General features: G+C 46.8%; 1 protein-coding gene and 1 long non-coding RNA gene across 6 annotated transcripts in view; one reads left to right on the forward strand and one right to left on the reverse strand.

The window, feature by feature from the left end:
• Positions 1 to 6378, forward strand: part of GPAT4 (glycerol-3-phosphate acyltransferase 4) — a 26326-nt gene extending 19948 nt beyond the window's left edge. For all 4 annotated transcript variants that reach the window (XM_077305257.1, XM_077305259.1, XM_077305260.1 and 1 more), the window contains 7 exons: positions 760 to 853; positions 1256 to 1371; positions 1593 to 1648; positions 2059 to 2144; positions 3743 to 3871; positions 3972 to 4051; positions 5692 to 6378. In XM_077305257.1, coding sequence (XP_077161372.1) covers positions 760 to 853; positions 1256 to 1371; positions 1593 to 1648; positions 2059 to 2144; positions 3743 to 3871; positions 3972 to 4051; positions 5692 to 5800 — 670 coding nt within the window. In that variant the 3' untranslated portion in view covers positions 5801 to 6378. The remainder of the gene's footprint in view (positions 1 to 759; positions 854 to 1255; positions 1372 to 1592; positions 1649 to 2058; positions 2145 to 3742; positions 3872 to 3971; positions 4052 to 5691) is intronic.
• Positions 1 to 8091, reverse strand: part of LOC143821374 (uncharacterized) — a 27248-nt gene extending 19157 nt beyond the window's left edge. The window contains exons 1-3 of one of the 2 annotated variants that reach the window (XR_013225783.1): positions 7837 to 8091; positions 6937 to 6982; positions 2103 to 2365 (exon numbers count right to left, since the gene is read on the reverse strand). This is a non-coding gene — a long non-coding RNA (uncharacterized LOC143821374). Of the gene's footprint in view, positions 1 to 2102; positions 2366 to 6936; positions 6983 to 7836 lie in introns of those variants that run through there. The other variant, XR_013225784.1, reaches the window with a different exon arrangement.
• Between the last annotated feature and the right edge of the window lie 12112 nt (positions 8092 to 20203).

Below are 20203 nucleotides of genomic sequence, written 5' to 3' on the forward strand. Positions count from 1 at the left end.
GGGTGGGACTGTGGTTCATTTTCCCAAGGAAGATAGACATTGACACTAGGCTTGTGTATTCCATAGGAAAACCTGCAGAATATGGCATATAGTGGACACATTTCTAGGGATCTCAGTTTTTTAAAAGTTTAAAAATTTCTAGTCCTTTATGTTTGCAAAGGAACACATAATAGTGTGTGGATAGGGGTGTACACAAAAAATACATTGGTTTGGATCTATTGGAACAAAAGCAGTTTTATTATTCTCAAAAGCCCCTGGATTTTCCAGAAATTTGACCGGTAGCCGAGTCAAATTCTCTAATCTACATTTGACTTTAAAATAACAAAAAATACTTTTGGTATCTTTTGCGGCTTGGGCGGACCAAATGCATATACCTATGTGTTGGCAATACTAGTGAAAACTCAAACTACAGAGTGAAAGAATCAGGTTTCCGTAGTCAGAGGTCAAGGCTTCATTGCTCCTAATAACTCCTTGCTCGGCCCCAGGAAAAAAAATGCAAATATGTTTGATTTTTATATCACAGGTCACCAAATTAAGGTCACGAAATATGAATGTAATTTCAGTTTTGTACAAACTATACACAGGCATACCTTTGGTATGTTAACTGGCTCACCCTTTGTGGGACTGAACATGATTGTTAATTGATCGTGGGAAGGTGGATGCCAAAGGAGAGGTAGCACCTCTCCGTAATTCTCTTCTAGAGCAGATGGTGTTTGACTTTTGGTCTTTCTTGCTCATTTCTTTTCCTTCCATTTTCAGGGAAAACCGACCCCGCAATGGAGGGATCTGCGTGGCTAACCACACATCTCCTATTGATGTTATAATTCTGGCCAGTGATGGCTACTATGCCATGGTGAGTGCAGGGACACACTCTCAGTCTTACGGGATGGAGGATGATGCTGTTTGAGGTTCACTGAGCTTCTCAGCCCCTTCCCACTCTCTGTAAGAGGACCCATGCTTGAGCAGTTGGCCTTCTGAGGACTCTTCCCATGTCTGCGGATGAAGAAGGGAGGGGAAGTCCCTCGCTTTTCTGTGAGACCAGCGCTCCAACCTCTGAGCTGGTGGCCAAAGTTAACCACCTTGTCTCATGTCCTGCAACCTAGCATGTTTTTTTGCAATTAAAGATGCATTGGCCCGTTTTTAAGTTAAAATGCTTGTTGTTTGGGAAGGGGGGGGGAATAACCAAACTGCCCATGAAGGCAAGAGGCTGTCTCTCCCTCTTCAGGCTAGCCTTACGGTCTTTTCTCTGACTCAGGTGGGCCAGGTTCATGGAGGGCTCATGGGGATGATCCAGAGGGCCATGGTGAAAGCATGTCCCCATGTGTGGTTTGAACGCTCTGAGGTTAAGGATCGTCATCTAGTAGCCAGAAGGTATGTATGCAGCCCCCCCCCCCCCCCCCGGTGCTCCATCTAGGTAGAGCAGGAAGATGGATGGTAGAGCTTTCAGGGTGTGGATGGTGGGCTTCTAAATAAAGATGACTGCCTGATGGGAGGGCCTTGTGGGCTCAGCACGGGAATCTCCCTCTGAAGCAGCCAAAGAGGTGCTATTGGTAACATGCACACAGACTGACTCACTCTCTTCCTGCTTGCAGACTATCAGAGCATGCTCACGATAAAAACAAATTACCCATCCTGATTTTCCCAGAAGGTAAGCATGAAATAAAAGAGACAAGTAACTCCCGTGTAGATCCATTTCATATTGCCATAGTGCTCCAGTTTATGGATAGTTGGAAATGGGAGCTGGGAATTTAAAGCATAGAGCTGAATTAACTCAGAACTCTGATTTAGGGGGTTTTTGCATTCAAACCTATGATTTGAGTACCAGAACTGTGGAGGAGATTGAGAGGGGCACTCTGCTTCCCCATCTCTAGGATGAAAGCCCTAAAAATATCTGCTCAGTTTGAAACCAAAGATGCCTCAGGACTGGCACCCCTGAACTTAAATTGCCTCCATGCAAACACTTCCTGTTACTGATAGGTTTGAGAACTCATTCTGTGCCCTGCTGTTCTGCACTGATCACGATAACTGGTCTTGCAATGATGCTGTTTCTCTCGACAGGCACCTGCATCAACAACACATCTGTAATGATGTTCAAGAAAGGGAGTTTTGAGATCGGCGCCACAGTTTATCCTGTTGCTATCAAGGTGAGAAAGCCACCCTTTAGCAAAGCATCCTGGACTTTGCTGGGTTGAACAGGAGAACAGTGGCCAGCATTGAGAAATCATGCAGTCTTACAGGCAGGGGCTCTAGAATTCTAGAATATTATGAAGCTCAGGCCTCGGTTGTCTGAAGAATCAGGTTATGTGAAGATGAAAATCGACCAACATAAGTACACCGACCATTGGGAAGTTCTGTCACGAGAACCCTGTTGAAATGAATGGAAGCTACATAAGAGCATGTAGCTTGTGGAAGTGCTTCAGATGAGTGCAAAGGCATTAGAAGGAGGGGTGGAGATAAATCCCTGCAGACAGGATGACATGTACTCCGGATGATAAGTGGAAAGTGGGTGATCAGCAGATTCACTTTGCTGTCCAAGTCTCATCTTGGAAGTAGTCCTGCCCCCCCCCCCCTTAACTGAGTTTTCCCCAAATATTTGTTTAAACATCTTGAGACATGTTGTGCTGTTCAATAAAAACCTTTGTTTGCCCTTCATTTTATGTTTTTATGAGCTCTCGAGAAGCCCATCCAGATCCCATCTTTTTATTTTTATTAATTATCTCTAGCCCAATAAGCCTAGATACTTAACATTTAGGGAAGAATCTTGGGGTTTTCAAGAAAGACTGTGTGCTGATCTTGTGTCCTGATGGTGGTACAGATTTCCACAGCCTTTAGTTCTGGTCAAGATCTGTTTGCTTTCTATTTGTGTGTGTGTGTGTGTATGAGTGAGTGATCTCAGCTTCCATTTAAAATAAAGTACTCTTTTGCCTTTCACCTGCACTTGAAAAACGTGGCTTTGGTTTGCCATTTCAAACTCTTCACAAACAGTGGACAGATGTGTGTGGATACTGGATAAGCGTACCTTCCTCCAGGAGCTGAAGCAGTGGGGTGGGCTGTAGGGTGAACTCTTGTTTGCTCTCTTCCTGCCCCTTCCTTCACCCTGGCTACAGCCTATTTTTGCCCCTCTCTCCATGGTTTGGGCAGTCTTTGGTGTTTGGCGCCCATCGTCTTGAAACAGATTAATGTCAATTTGATATCCTTTCTGAATGCACATCCATAGATTTGGGTTGGTTTGTTTTTTTAACCTGCAGCATTGCTCAGGGGTAGGGGGCTTCATAATTGCCCTAGGGATCCAGCAATCAGCATTCTGTGCATCTGGCTTTTATCTATCTCATAGGGTTGTTTTGAAGCAACAGTGGGGTAAATCACATCTGCTGCCCCGAGCTCCTTGGTGAAAGGATACAATACACATCTGATAACGAAAATGCATCAATTGGAACTCTTCCCTTTAGGCAGTTGCTAACGGGATGTTTCTTATTGCAATTTGTAAGCCTTAAAGCAGGGGGTTAGCCTTAAACTGCGGCCCTCCAGATGCCCATGGACTACAAATCCCATTATTCCCTGCCAGCAAATGCATTCGCTGCCAGGGCTCATGGAAATTGTAGCCCATGGACATCTGGAGGGTCTCAGTTTGACTACCCCTGCCTTAAAGGATGGGAGGTGCAGAAACCCTCTAGCTTTTGCCTTGGCTCTGGCTGGTGTCAGAATGTTTCACTGTCTTCTTCCCCCTGTTTCTGTCCTTCAGTATGACCCCCAGTTTGGAGACGCCTTTTTTAATAGCAGCAAGCATGGCATGGTGACCTATTTGCTCAGGATGATGAGCAGCTGGGCAATTGTCTGCAGTGTCTGGTATTTGCCCCCGATGACCAGGCAGGTGAGAAACGGGGCTGGGATTGGGCTGATGGTGGACGAACAGGTGGTTTAGCAGCTTTGCCCCCCTTTTGCCAGTGCTGACCGACTCTGTTCTACCTTAGGCTGATGAGGATGCTGTGCAGTTTGCCAACCGGGTGAAGTCTGCCATTGCTCGGCAGGGGGGCCTCGTGGATCTCTTGTGGTGAGTCCTGAAGCTAAGCTGTCATGTGACTATCCTCTGGGAAGAAGGGGGGCAGGGTCGCTGAACCCTGCCTCTGAGCCACAGCCACCCTGTAGTCTTGTTGGTTGGCCTCCTCCTGTTCAAATCACATGTTATGTCGAATTGTTTGATTCTTGTTCTGCATTTCTTTTTAAACCCAAGCCAGGCTATGTCTGAGCAAACAAAATTCAAGCAGGAAAAGTCTGCTAAACTTTTTGTTCTCAAGTTATTTCAGTTCAAGGTTGTCCTCCCCATGCTACTTTTCTATCCAGAGTGGGTGAGTGGGTGGGGTGCTCCAGGAAAGCAAGTGGAACCCTGTATCTCCACTTCACCCCTGCAGGTGGAAAAACAGCTTGGGGAAGCCAGGTTTGAGGTTAAAAAGACAGGAAGACAAAGTATTGTGCAGGTGCTTTCTAAATGCATTTGATTTGTTTGGAGGCAGCCTACTTTGGCTCTTTAGAAACAGCAATACCTCTAAGTGCAGTTTGAGCCTCAAAAAGGTGAGGGAACTCCTGGTGGTTTCTTGGGGGTCATTCCTCTCTGCCCTTCACCAAACTTAGGGAGTTTGCATATGGTTCAGCTTCCGGTGCTTTGGAGCCAAAGTTCAACTGTAATCTGTTAATTGGAACAGCCACTTGGGCAACTCTCTGGCCTTAATACCACATTGAAGCTTGAAGGCTGCAGATTGCTTTCCACCTTAATATTTTTGTACATGGAACATATTGTCAGGCATGGAAGAAATACATACAGAACCTGTCCACTTGTTACACATGCCCCCCCCCTCCCCAATGCCATCTCTGCTTGATTGCAGTGGACTTTTACACAGCCCATAAATCCTAGGGCATCACTGGTGAAAATCCATGAATGAGGTCCATGTATGGGGTGGATAAATTGAAATCACTGACTGAGATCATGGCATTTTGTAGACATAAACATTTGACTGGAAGGGCTTTTCTCTCTTCTTTCAGTATCCCTGCTTCTTCCCTCCACCCTACCCACCCCAGCTTTTCCTGTATGTTCCTTTACTATTTCTGGTTCCCAAATACTCCATATCTGTTGTTAGAATGAGTTTCAAATGCAGTCACACTGTGTAGGCTTCACACACAGTGAAGTACCAGAAAGGAAGCCTTCGACTCACCTGCCCTTTGTGTAGCTTCTGTGTTCCCTGGGGGCTATGTGATCCAGAAGCCTCTTTTCCCAAGCTTAGGCGCGCGGGCATCATGTGTGGTGTTGCAGGAGGGCGCATGAACTGAAGGCTGTCTCCTCTGCCTTACCGCGTGTAAATTCCATGGAAGAAGATCTATGCCAAGCTAAAATTTGGGGAGCTCAGCATTTGTGGTGCAGGGAAGAGTTCCACAGGAGTGGAGTGGGCAGAGTTCTCCTCTCCTCTTGTGCCAGACCAGCAATACAGCACAAAGAACTTTGATTCTCACAGTGGGAAGAGAGTTTTTTGGGTCTAGCTGGGCCTGGGGGTGAGGCACAAGTTCCTCCTTTCTTTCCATCCCTGCCTCATTTTTTATTGTGCTGAAGGATGGAGTGTTGACCCTGCCTGCCTCCAGCAGAATGGGAGTGAATTTTCTATACAGGATTTAATTGTTCTCTGTCTTCCCATTCCTTTCTAGGGATGGAGGTCTAAAGAGGGAGAAGGTGAAGGACACGTTCAAGGAGGAACAGCAGAAACTCTACAGCAAGATGATTGTGGGCAACCACGAGGACCGAAGCCGCTCCTGAGAATCCTGGCCGGTGGCGGCTGTATAACCCACTGCCTCAAAACTCCTTCCAGCCCTGTCTTTCCAGGTCCTCCCTGGAGCAGCAGGTTCTTCTTCAGGCTCTGGCTGTCTTTGACTTCAGCAGCCCCACAGAGGTCCCACCTAGGGGCCACTGCGAAAGAGGCCTTGTCTTAAGCGTTGTTGCCCAAACAGCAGCATCGAAGGATTCTTTGCCATGCTTCGGAGTGACAGTTTGGGCTGCCCATATTTGTGTGTGTGTGTGCCTGCTGGAGGATGCCTGTGTGTGTGTATATATATGTATATATATATATATATAAAATGTGTGTGAGTGTGTGTGTTTGTGAGCGAGTGACAGAGGCTTCTCCTGTGTGGCTTGGAGCACAGCTGGACTAGTCAAGCCCCCACTGCCAGTGGCAGAGGCCTCCTGCAGACCCCCCCCCTCCGTTGCAATCTCAGGGGAAAGGCACAAGGACCTTTTTGCCTCCTTTCTGTCCCCTCCCTTCCCCCATCCCCCAACTGACTATGGATGCATGGATACACTTTGCATTTTATAATTAAATGATGATGATATGAACAGAAGCCTGGTGTTGAATGTTTCCTGATGCCTTTGGAACAAAACCGTGCAGCTCAAAGCTGCTATGCAGGAGGGTGGTATGGAAATCTAATGAATAATAATAATAATAAAAGAGGCACAGCTAGGTGCTTGAGCTCTCCCATAAAAGAAGCACAGCTTGGTATTTTAGGTGGGGCTTTTCTGCTGTCCTGCCCTGTCCAGTTCTTTAGTGGGCGGGAGGGCTGCCTGTATAACCTGCCTTCCTTTCCTCACACTGCTCTGTGTCTTCCCCACAAAGCTAAGTGTAGCAGTGAATCTGGGAGGATATGCTAAATGCCATCTGTCCAAGAGAGACAATCATGGGATAACCTCACCCATAAGGTGTTCAAAGGCCAGAGTGGTCTTGGTGGCTGGTACTGGTATCTCCCCCTCTCCCTTCTCCTACTTAAAAGCTGCTACTTCTCAGCCTCTTCCCAAGCCTGATACTTATACATTTCTAAGTCGCCCCATTTCTTCAGAGCTGGGCACAATAGAAAGAAGGCACTAAAACTCTTTAAAGCAGAACCAGATCAGAATGAACCCACCTGTGGCCATCTTCTCAGCACTTGTTCTTGGATTCACTCAAACCATCTAGACAAATAAGATTAAGTATTAGAATAAAATGCGAGAAAATTGCGGTCAATTTTCAAGGCCTTGCACTTTCCCCCTAATTAGAAAAGGGGATTGAGCATAAGATACTGTCTTGCAAGGAGTTTTATCAGTGGTCTGTCCAGCCCAGGACTGTATCTTCTTGCAAAAGGTCTCCAAGATTGCAGAGGTCTTTAGTAGCACTGCTGCCACCTTTTGAAGCTAACCATGCTAAGGACTGAGTGTGGTTCCTTCTCCAACTGTGTGCATGCCTCTGCTCTAGCAAGAGTCCCTTTTCACAGCCAGCTTCAGCTGTGATTTTTAAAAGTGCGAGATCCATCCCCGAGTACATTTACCACCTGTCTCTTTATAATATGTGTTTGTGCCCATGATCTCTAGGAACCAGGGTGAAAAGTGTAGAGGTCGGTGGAAACACTCCTGGAACGTGGCAAAGTCAACCAGGTCACCCATTTTTAAAGCATATAGCAAAAAGAATATGTTATTTTTCTACATCCATATGGACTAGAAGCTTGGCATTTAGAGAAAAAGAATTCTCAGGATTCTGTAGTGGTCGCTAGTTTTGGTGAACGCAGCCCTGTAGATGTTTGATCAGTTTGTTTTCTGGGCGAGCGGCTAATGCTGACAATGAATGACCGATAGGTGGATGCCACACACAGGGCTTCTGACCACCTAATGACCGCCTAACGAGTGCATAAAAGTGCTCAGCTCAAGGTGTGCTAGTTTGGCATAGCTCTGCTGAGCCTGCAACATACAGCACCAACCCCAATCTGTGAACCGGCTTGTCCTTCCTAGGTCCCTAGATCGGAAGCAGTCGGGCAGAGCTAGGTTTTCCTTACCTCATTGGGCAGGGAGTTGTCTGGCGTGCTGAATGTTCAGTAGCATCCTTCTGGGCCCCGTTGAGCTGAGTTAAACTCTGGTTGTCTTTCTCTTGTGGCTTTCAGATTATTTCCCTGAAAATTTCTGTCATTCTGGTCTAAGATGGTGGGCTGTGCCTCTTGGGCATATGCTGCTTCCAGGATGGGGCAGAGGTCTTCCCTGTAGCTGTGGCAGGTTCTGGTTTTGTTGCCTCTTCCTGGAGACAGGAAGGGAACTCTGTCCAGGACCCCTCTGGAGAGTAGCCCAGCCTGTTTGTTCCCACCTATGTGTACTCAGCCCTGAACTTTGCCCAGAGCTGATAAGGAGAGACTTGCTTCTTCAAGGGGAAGTTTAACATAACCACACCTTGTTGCTTGACATCTCCCATTGTTGAACAAAGGTAAACATTCTGGGGGAGGAATGTTCATCACCACTGACTTTTGGTCATTTCAACCTTAACCCCTGAAATGTTTTTCAAACTTTGAGGAACCCTGGAAATGGTGACATGCCCCTTCAGAGAAGTGGGTGCAGAAATAAGATGCAGGAGCCAGGCCATCGCTTGATTATTTGCCATTTCCATTGTGGAAGGCCTGTAGAGTGACAGGGGAAGTCGGCTCCAGTGATGTCAGCGGCCATCCAAATTTCTGGGGGAGGCTGCATAACCCCTGGTTGGGGTTCCTGGAACCCTGGTTGGGTGAGCCAGTAGTTGAGGGTTTGGGATACTGTAATTTCCTCTGGCTGCACCTGGTAGGAAGGGAAGCACCTGAGCTGTGTTGCATGAATGGAGGCAAGCTGCATTACGCCTTTCCATCACGATTACCTGGATTTCAGTAAGGCTTTTGACAAGGTTCCCCATGATGTTCTGATGGGTAAACTGGAGGACTGTGGCCTGGATTATCGGGTGGTCAGGTGGGTAGGGAACTGGCTGGAAAACCTCACCCAAAGAATGGTTGTCAATTGTATTTCATCAGCGTGGAGGGAGGTGAGCAGCGGAGTGCCACTGGGCCCAGTACTGGATATGGTACTTTTCAACATTTTTATCAATGATCTGGACGAGGGGGTAGGGGGACTGCTCATTCAATCTGCAGATGACAGCAAATTGGGAGAAGTAGCAAACAGCCCAGAAGATAGAGTTCAATGGTATCTGCACACACCAGAAAAGCAAGCTAATTAGAACAAGATATAATTCAATAAGAAGTGTAGAGTTCTACATCTGGGTCACAAAAATGAGAGGCATGCCTCCTGGATGGGTATACTCTTCTGGGTAGCAGTGTGTGTGTGTGATTTTGGGATACATGTGGACTGTAAGCTAAATATGAGCAGATAGGGTGATGCAGCAGTAAAGAAGGCTAATGCAGTCTTGGGCTATATAAACAGAATCTTCACATCAAAATCACAAGCTGTCATAGTCCCACTGTATACCACATTGGTCAGACCCTACCTGGAGTCCTGGGTGCATTTCTGAAGGCCTTGCTTCAAAAAGGATATGGACAAAATTGAGATGGTTCAGAGGAGAGCAGGCCTTTAAAGTCCAGCCTACCTGGTGGGCCTTCAATCCCCCTCTGTGTGACTTCACTCATCCTGTCGCTTTAGATTTTGTAGCAATAACTTCTTTTGCAGGGATTCGTGTATTTTGACAAACTCTCTGCTCCCAGAGCTCTTTGAAATTGCAGCAGCCAGAAGACCAATGATAATTTAAAGCCAAGCTCACCTTAAAAGCCCATAGAGTAGGGGTGGCCACACTGTGGTTCTCCAGATGTCCCAGCTGTCAGGAGATCATGGTAATTGTAGTCCAGGGACACCTGGAAAGCCACAGTTTGGCCTCAATACAGGCAGAGAAAAGCCTAAGATAGTTGTCAACTGAATTTTGGATCAGGCAATCTCACCACAAGTGTGCCCAAGATGGTACACAGGTGAAACTGTTCCAGTTGTGATCAGATTGACCTTCTAGGGCGGCCATGCCCTTGCTTTCTATGGGTCCTATTTTATCCCATTCTTCCTTTGGAACACAGTTCTCCTTTTTCAGTTTATCTTCACAACAACCCTGTGAAGTAGGTTAGGCTGAGGGACAGAGTAACTGTCTCACGGCCCTTTGCTGAGCTTCCTGGCAGAAGGCCTTTGAACGGTGAGGGGTCCTTGGACCTTGTGGGCCCCTTTGACCGCTGCATCAGATTGCCCCTTCTGTGACAGTCATCCAACCACTGCTACACCCGTCACTGAAGAACTGACAGCTTCATCCCCCTGTTTTTAAAAAATCCATTTTGAGGGAAAGTTCTGTGAAATTCAAAAGCTGCACTGCAGACATGGGTCCCATTTAAGTATCATTTCTGTGGCCAGAAAATCTCAGAATTCATTGAGAATGAAGGCTAGTAAACATCCCTTTGAGGTTCACAGTCATCTATCCCCCCCCCCCCCAGCTCCAGCTTTTGGCCATTGTAGAAGAACAAGAAGAGTTGGTTCTTATATGCCGCTTTTCTCTACCCGAAGGAGGATCAAAGCGGCTTCCAATTGCCTTCCCTTTCCTCTCCCCACAACAGACACCCTGTGGGGTGGGTGAGGCTAAGAGAGCCCTGATATCACTGCTCGGTCAGAACAGCTTTATCAGTGCCGTGGCGAGCCCAAGGTCACCCAGCTGGCTGCATGTGGGGGAGAGCGGAATCGAACCCGGCATGCCAGATTAGAAGTCCGCACTCCTAACCACTACACCAAACTGGTAAGGGCAACAGTTCACAGCAGGGAGAATTCAGGTAATGGAAACCTCTATGGCTACCGCAGCATAGAAGCCACGACAGGCAGCCAAACTCTAGCCTGTGGCACTTTCTTCCATCGCACAGGTTTTGCTGCCCACGTTCTGCATCCCTTTCTCAGCTGACAAGGGCCCAGTCCTCAAGGAAACTGGATGAGTTTATCAGCACATCCTTCCCGCCTCCTCTCAGAGAAGCAGCCCCCTACGGCCTCTGCAGATTGCCCGGTGAATGAGCAAGCAGGAGGCTGGCCAGTTTGGGAAAGGGGCGTCCACTCTGCAAGGCCACACAGGTGACTACAAAAGCATCCATCTTGGCCCGGGTGTCCTCGTCTCCCCGCTGCCCACCGTGGCCCCCCCCCCCCGCCCACGACCCAGTCAATACATCTCTCTCTCCGATGGGAAAGTTAATAAATTTAGCTCTAGATTAAAAGTATCGATCATTTCATTTGTAAATGATATATAAATAGGGGGCTCCACGGACGGCGGGCGCAGCAGAGGCCGGCTGGAGCTGCCACGGGATTGGCGGGGGAGGCAGGAGCCCCTCATATGCATTCTGCCCTGCTGTGGGCATTGATTTCCTATTAGTCTTCCTGCACCACCCAATGGCCCATCATTCCAGGATCCGCTATTAATGGCCTTTTGATAAATAATCACTTGTAAGTCAATAAATTTTTATTAAAGAGTGTGGTGCTTTGATTTATGAAAATCCGACGGGGTTTGTCTGGGAGAAAAGGGATGTGGAATTGAAATGGAGGCACCATCCATCCGGTTGCCACTTCTCTCGCACCCCCTTCGGCCGTCCGCTCTCCTCTCGCCACCCGCCACGAGAACCCAACCTTCCCTTTCCAGCCGGGCTAAACGTTGCCTTGCATGGCAGGCCCAGACGCGAAAGTACCTTCCCGCACTCGGGGGAAGAGTTTTGAGCTACTCCAAGGCTTGCGATGCAGCTAGTTGGGACAATAACAAGAGGATGCAAACTGCAGAGGCACACAGAGCTCTTCAGCAGGCAGTGCACCCTAAGCTGGCTGCTCAGTCTTCCCTTCAGGTATTTGTGTGTGAAACCTCTGCTCACAGGTCCGGAATGAAGCTTAAGTGCGGTGTTAAAATCAGAAGAAAATCACCTTAGAAAAGAGAGAAGCTAAAGACTTGGTCCAAACATCGCAGGCTGCTGAAGTAAAAAGCCCTCCTCCCCGCAGCTTTGAGTTTGCAGAAGTTCAAACAACTTCTTTGGCATGAAATTGTTCGGAATGAAGCTGGTTTAATGTAGGACAGGGTTACCACAGTAGCAGCTTGCTTTAGGGCAGGGGTAGTCAAACTGCAGCCCTCCAGATGTCCATGGACTACAATTCCCAGGAGCCCCTGCCAGCAAACGCTGGCAGGGGCTCCTGGGAATTGTAGTCCATGGACATCTGGAGGGCCGCAGTTTGACTACCCCTGCTTTAGGGGGTCAATAAACTAAGGGCCTGTGGGCCAGCTCCAGCTGCCTGTGAGGCAATATCTGGCCTCTGATTGTCAACCTGGAAACATGGTGTGTTTGTGTTTGTGTGTGTACGTACACATACCCCCTGGGGGCTGCAGCCATGCAGCTGCCTGGCAACTCTCTTGGACACTAGTACATTGGTAGTTTTGAACTGGAAGTCCTAGAGGTTGGATCATTCCACTTGTTCTCTAGCAGCAAAAACATCAAGCCCCCCCCCCTGCCCCCATCTCCCGGCTTGCTCGTAGTGGGGATGCCCATGCGGGTCCTAGGGTTGCCAGCCTCCAGGTGTGGCCTGGAGATTTTCTGGAATTACAACTGATCTCCAGGCTGCAGAGATTAGTTTCCCGGAGGGTGGGATCCATGGATGCCTCTTCCCCCTCCCCCCAGATTCTGCCCTTTCCAGGCATCATCCTCAAATCCTCAGGGATTTCCCAAACCCCATCTGGCTGCCCTGGCTGCATGCATCTTGCATTTGAAACCACACGCTGCCTTCTTTTTCATTTTGAAGCTGGCTTTGAAAATGTGATGGTCTGTCGCCCCCCCCCCCTTTCCCCCAAATTCTAGAGGCATTTGCTGCAAACTAACTGATCTCCCTGATTGCCCGTTTCCTTGGGAAGCCAAGATAGCACGCAAACAGGCACATGTTCAGGAGCTTACCCCACAGTGACCCAGAATTGGGCTATTAATTGGTATGGGGGACAGTGTGGGGAAAACGGGCCTTTTTGCTCTGGCCCACCAGGAAACGGGGGCCAAGCTGGGCCAGCCAAGGCTTCAGATGCCATTTGTCATTTCCCTCAGCTGCATGAGGCCCCTTTGCCACCTGCTGAATTTTTCTTCCTGCGCTGACGGCATGGCAGACAGGTGTTAAACTACTTAATCACTTTAAAATTGTTTTAATTTTCTGTTTTGTATTGATCTCCCCAGCACCAATTAATCAGCTCACTGGACCAGGCAGTTAGTACATTAAAAATTGTCAGCTACGCTGAACAGCTTAGAAAATGTCAAAAACATATTCCAGCCGTAGGAGCCGAACAGGGCAGAGGCCTTCCCACTGCCGGCTGCCGGGGGAGAGATGATGCGTCTGGGACCAGCACCTGCCCAGACTTCCAAAAGAGCAGTGGGCAGACCCAACCCCTGAGCCCCCGAGATCGCTGACCTACCGACACCATATATTTTCTTAGCACCGGAAAAAGACCCTTCGGACAGCGACCCAGAGATGAGCTACAAATCCTCTCCTTACAAACATTCTCACTATAGCCGAACACAACTTGCACAACTGAATGGCCCAATGCGTAGAAAAAAGCAGCACATCAATTATTGTTTTAAAATTTAATTGGATCATCCGCATAACTTTGGCTTCGCAGGGATTATCTCTCCAACTCTTTATTTTAATCGCCAGTTTGTCTACAAAAATAGGTACATACTGAGCCGGGTTTTTAAAACATGGAATTGCTTTCCTTTCTCGCTTTTACTGCAAAATCCCCAAACATGCCTCCAAAATATTTCAACAACATTTAGCAAGCTCATATATGGGTAGGTAAAGATACCCTGACTACCAACAATATGTGAATCTGATGGCCAAAATTCAAGGCAAGGGTTTTGTCTAAGAATGAAGGCCAGGCTTTCAGCCAAGAATAAGTTGCCAAACCATGCATGGGAAAGAAGGTTTGGTTATGAGAATCCCATTCTTCTTCACCATATTAATTGCGGCCAAAAGGACCACAAGTCTAGGAAACAGACATGCTGCATAGGTAGGGGAAAGGAAGGCTGTGGGGCTGTTAGCTTCAATAATTTTAACAATCCTTAGCCCTATGGAAGGGAAAAATTATATGGCAGCTTGAAACGTACTGTGCTCACAACAATGAAACCTGGATTTACACTGCCCCTTGCAAGAAAGGCCCAGTCCCCAAATCTTTAGAGCAGCCATTCTCAACAGGAGCCATATGGCCCCTGGGGGGCGGGCGGGGCACAGACTGAAAAATGTGAAAAGGGGAGCTCAGCTGATGTAATTAATTGCTACAAAATTCAACCTTCATCAAGGGGAATAAAAAGAAATCATGTAATCCATTCCTTTGCAAGTGCTTGAATTCATTCAAGAAAAAAAATGAATGAAACACATGCTTTTCTTGGTCAAATATTCTAGAAATCTGTCTCACATATATATAAGACAAAGAACATCAAGTAGACTTTTTTCACACTTTGCTTAGGGCTTTTTTGGCCTACTTCATTGCACAAGCAGTTAGCTTATCGCAGGAGGGCTTGGAGTCTGAGAAGAGCTCCTAAAAAAGCCATGGCCAAAAGAACGGCTGCTCTAGAGTGTTTCCACAATACCCAGAAAACCAAAACGTGATTACTAGAAGAGTCTGAAAACGCCTAATGGCTGGAAGTCTAGATGCATGCCCTGAACGGCATGCCAGCACTTTGACCTACAGTAAATACATGTCCTTGAAAAAAACCCTGTATTTTTTCTCCTTTAAAATACTAGTAAAAGTGCAAGAGCTGCCACTAGTTTCTGGGAATGATCTGAATCTCTCAGAAAGAATGTTGCCATAGAATGAAGCACGGGATGTGGTAGCTCTGTCCTCTGTTCTCCTTCCATGGCTTGATACAAGAGCCAAAGTAGAGGAACTCCCAATTGAATGTCAAGACCTATTCAGTGACCAAACTGATTTGCCTTCGGATTGGATTAGAAAGAACAAGCTGATAGCCAAGTCCTTGGGCGTAACCCATGCTTCATCAACACTTTTTAAACAAATCTACTTCCCAAGGCCACCCTATGAACAATGGAGATACCTCTGGGTATGCCTTGGGAAGCAGATTTGTTTAAAAGGTGCTAGATTCCATATTCCCTTAGGAATGCCTACACCAATCTAGATGTACTCACCACTATCATCAGACTGGCTAGCTTGGGGTTTCCCATTGAACTTGTTAGAAACCATGCTGTTTCAGCTCATCAATGAAAGAGAACAGATTATAATTTCTGGCTGATACTGGCTTGATTGGCCCAAGTGTTTATTTAGCACATCTCTAGCTTTGTTTGGGAATACAAGGCCGAATTGCCTTTCCCTTTATACAACTTGCATGCAATTAATTATCACTGGAACACTTGATTGTATTGATAACTGTTACCTAGTCCTTTGTAGTGTCAAGATGGCGTCTGGGTTATGATGAGATCCAGGGACTTCTTTCTGGTCAGTGGTTGTCTTGGATGTACAGGCTTTTGGTACCTGGCAGTCCAATTCAATGATTCCATTTCTGAGAGCACCTGTGGAATGTTGCTCCCCTTGGCACGAAAGCATACATACATTATTATCAAAGTGTATGGCAAATCTTTTTTCTGAGAATGTGAGTACTCTTAGCAAATTTGCCTTTCGAACAGGAATGTATAAAATATCTGCAGCAATTTCAGTTCCACTATCACTCATTTGGCAATATAGTGTGACTTTTCCTTTTCCTTGTATGTCTACTCGATCTCCATTTGCTAAGCACACTTGTCCCGAAGCATTTATGTGCAGTTCACTGAACAAATTGATATATGATGCCATGTGTATGGAAACATCACTATCAATTAACAAGGGCTTGTGATTTTCATTCACCTGTGCTAATATTGTTTGGGATATTTGGTTAATATAGCAGAGTTTTCCCATTCATGGAAGTATGATGCAAAGTGCAGTGAAGAAACCTCCCAAGAAATGTATTGCAAAAATAGGAAATATATTACATTTATTCAAGCAGATTTAGTTCACATTCAGGATGCAGTCTAAAGAAGAGAAAGAAGCCTAATCTAAAGAGTACTTCCCTATTACAAACGGCCAGTTTGTCCAGCATCATGTCTGTGGGAGTATGAAGGCATTGTATCCTCAGGAGAGACCTGCAGACATGTGTCTCTGTGGAAGGCCATGTGTGGAAAGTGAGAGGACAAAGGAAGAGAGGAGGGGTCAGGAGGCAGCTCCCAGGTTAAGGCTTATTCAAGGTGATAACACCTATACTCACTTAGACTGATGTAGCGCCCCCTATCTCCAGGCATACTGGGTTGCAACACAAAGGCAGGCAATGTTAAGCGACCTATGTTTGTCTCATCATGCCTTGAAGACCCAATAGGAGTGCCATAAATTGGCTGCAACTAGGCAGCCTTTCTACCACAGAAGTGCAGGGAGGGAACCAAGTTAGTTTCTTGAAACGGGGTGCGGATTGCAGGATTAAATTTATTCTCCCCGTTCTGCACGGCCTAGATCCTAACAGCAGCTGCAGAGGCATGTGCACAGTTGATCTTTTACAGACTGCCCCAGATCTGTGATCTTCATCAAATGTGGAACAGAAGACAAGCACGGGAATTTCCTTTTCCTAATTTTAATTGTCCCCAGACTGTGCCAAGTGGGGATTTCTTCTGGGGGCCAAGAAAGTGGCAATGCTTGCAAAACGAAAGCTCTGAATGTCTTGATATTTCTCCTACTAATGGCCTCAAGGCAAGAATGTGTTTGTCTGGGGCAGAGGTGATGTCACAAGAGGCAAGAAGTGAAGGCCTAAGGAGACCTGGAAAGGTTGCTCTGGGCTGGGATGGGCAGCAGTCCCAGTACCCACAGTGCTCCCCACCCCCACACTCACACTCCCCATTAATTAATTGCTGTATGATGCCCTTTATCTCCCATTGATTTTCCTTGCTGGGACTCTGCAGCTCTGTTTGCTTCCGGCCAGCTGCCATGGTGCTGTCGTCCCTCAAATCAAGTCCTTTTTTGTCCTTTCTGTGGACTTAACTTGTATAAATGTTTAGTGGCCAATCGTTTTTTTAAAGGGACTTTAAAATGCGGATTGCACAACATTATTTCTAAGACCAATGAATTAGAGGTTGCCCCATCATCAGTGTTATCCTCATGACCCCCAAAGTCATTGGATGCCTCCCTATATGGTGTCATATGCAACCGCCATCATTTGTACTCTTGTGTGTGGTTCAAGAGTTGTTTTGTGGTTTTTCAAGACCCTGATCAGGGCAGCCAGGTAGGTTCAGGATCCTTGGGACCAAATGCAATTCAAGGCTCGCCAGGTACATTTATATGTCCGTAGGTTTGCCAGCATCGGGTGGGACAGGAGATTTCTCAGAATTAACTTTGAACTCTAGACACAGAAATCAGTTCCCATGGAGAAAATGGCAACTTGGAAGATGCATTCTGGCAGTATACCCTATTGACATTCCCCCCTCCTCAAACCCACCCCTCTCCAGGCTCCATCTCCAAATCTCCAGCCATCTGTGTGTTAATTTGGGGAGTAGGTGTGGCCTGAAAGTAGGGGACCCCTACCCTGACCAGGAGGGGGATCTGGCAATCCCCTGATGGTGGGGGAAGTAAGAGAAGGGAGGCCTTAGGTCACCTCACCTATATGCTTCTTTTGGTGTAATTTGTACCTCCTCCCAACTTTATAGTTAATGTGGTAGATGAACCATCACATATAATTTATTTTTTTTATTTTAAGACTTATTAGACAGGCCCAACTATATACTAAGTGGGAGCTCCATAGGTGCATTGCCCAATGTTTTCTTTAACATTAAAAGCAGCTTGGTGAAGGAGGTGGGTGACCTCAGGAGGGGGGGGGGCTTTTACCTGTTCCCCTCTGGACTGTTTATCTGATAGAAACCTGCTCTCCCCACATACTACTACTAGTCACAATAGGGAAGAGAGGTAGCAAGGAACCCCGGGGATGTCACCTCCATGCCCTGGTTCTAGCCTGGTTCCCCCCCCCCCCACATTTGGGGGCTATTGTTGGATGAGCAGCCCCCTCCCCTGGAGTCAGGCTCTTATATCTGGCTGGATTGCTGGATGGTTTTCTCATCTAAGTCAAGTGAATTAATAGGATTTTAATAATTCATTTTTGATTGAATCCTAGTGTTCTTATTTGTTGTAATTTTATGCCTTGTACACTTTTACTGTTGCCTCTTGTGGCACAGGGTGGTAAGACAGCTGACATGCTGTCTGAAGCTCTGACCACGAGGCTGGGAGTTCGATCCCAGCAGCCGGCTCAAGGTTGACTCAGCCTTCCATCCTTCCGAGGTCGGTAAAATGAGTACCCAGCTTGCTGGGGGGTAAACGGTAATGACTGGGGAAGGCACTGGCAAACCACCCCGTATTGAGTCTGCCATGAAAACGCTAGAGGGCGTCACCCCAAGGGTCAGACATGATCCAGTGCTTGCACAGGGAATACCTTTACCTTTACCTTACTGCCCCAGAGCTATTTTTTTAGAGAGGTGTAGTCTATAAATCTCAATATGAATGAATGAATGAATGAATGAATGAATGAATGAATGAATATGCTATTTTTTGGGTGCTGAAGATAATTATGAGGAGGAGCATTAAAAGCTAGACACAGGATTTAAAAAGCTAGACACAGGATTTAAAGGGACACAAACAGCTAGCTGGGTGACCTTGGGGGGGTCACAGTTCTTTCAGAGCTCTCAGCCCCACCTACCTCACCAGGTACCTATTGTGGGGAGAGGAAGGGAAGGCGATTGTAAGCTGCTTTGAGACTCCTTCAGGTAGAGAAAAGTGGGGGATAAAAACCATCTCTTCCTCCTCAAATCGGAGTCTTTTGGAGTAATGCTGAAATTCCAAGTCTTAAACTGCTCCCATTCAGAAACTGCTGCAGTCAAAATATAATAACTTCCTCATTTCTGCTGTCCCATGCCTTAATTTTTCACCCCTTTCCCCTCTATAGTGATTAGTGGCAAAATATACTTTATTAGGCTTGCAGGCACTAAATCAACCAGAAACTATAATGGTTCCACCCTGCTCACCTTACTGCCCTCACTAAGCCGCTGAAAAGAGCAACATAATTTATGAACTGATGTTCTTTGATTCACGCTCCTTCTGCGTCCCTCGTCTAGGCTGCGCCCAAGCCCAGAGCAGAGCCCCCACCAAGCGCCCACCTATCCTAGTTGCAAGACTGCAACGAGACCCCATGTGGGGATCTGTGTGCCTGATTTGCTGCCCTCGTACACACCGCACGGCTCCACAGCCAGGGCAGAAGTGTGAGCAAACACTCCACTGCTATTGACGCACCATCAGTCCTGCAGCTCTGACAACTCAATGGTTTTTTGCTGGTCGCCCCAAGATAAATTGAGATTGATTGGGTGCTAATATGTTCCAGCAAGAGGCCCTAATGAGGGACTTCTGAACTGACACGTTGGGTGACTCTCACAGCCCGAAAGAAAAATCATGCTGCACAGACTGTCTGGCAAAGGCAATCGTCTCTTCTCCAGGCCGCCAAATGAGCTGCATGACAAGTTGGAAGGCTCATCAGCTCAGTTCTTTCCAGGGATCTACAAGTGATTGACATCTGCCGAGATTTTTCTATGCCTGCAGTCAAAACAGTCAGGTTGAGCCGTACAAAAGGGTCTGGCAACAAAGCAAAGCAAGACTGGCTCAAAACATCTAAGGGCCCTGAGGGGGAAAAATCCAAATAACTCTTCCCAAGGATTACAAAATTTGAGTCCAATAGCACCTTAAGGACCAACCAAGATTTATTCAAGGCGCGAGCTTTTGTCTGCACGAAAGCTCATGCCTTGAATAAATCTTTGTTGGTCGTTAAGGTGCCACTGGACTCTGATTTTGTTGTGCTGCTTCAGACCAACAGAGCTATCCATTTCAACCTTCCTATGATTATGAGGCCCAATCCACTGGGAATTTTCACTGGTGTAAGGCCTACTGAAACAAACAAGAGTAACCACAATAGAATCCTGCCCCCCACTCCAACATTAAAAACAACAAGAAGTACCTAGCAAATAAGAATGTCAAGCAAAAGGGAAATTCAGAACTCTTCCCAGTTTTCGGTGTGTTTTTGAGAGGGCTGAGACCAAATATCACAGTCTACCTGCTCAATTCAAATATCCTCATTCTTATTCTTTTTTCTCCCTTGTGGTTCTTTAGAAAGGCATCATTTTTGTTTTAACTTTTGGGGGGGATTTATTTATTTATTTATTCATTCATTCATTCAGTCATTTATGCTTTGCCTAGATGACATAATGCTTATTTGTTGCTCCGGGCAGTTTGCTTTAAAAAAAGAAAAGAAAAAGAAAGTCCCCATGAGATGGGAGAGGAAGGCAAGTGCGAGGGTGGGAACTGGAGGTAGAGTAGCT

The sequence above is a fragment of the Paroedura picta genome, chromosome 12 (assembly GCF_049243985.1).
Source record: "Paroedura picta isolate Pp20150507F chromosome 12, Ppicta_v3.0, whole genome shotgun sequence".
NCBI classification, from domain to species: domain Eukaryota; kingdom Metazoa; phylum Chordata; class Lepidosauria; order Squamata; family Gekkonidae; genus Paroedura; species Paroedura picta.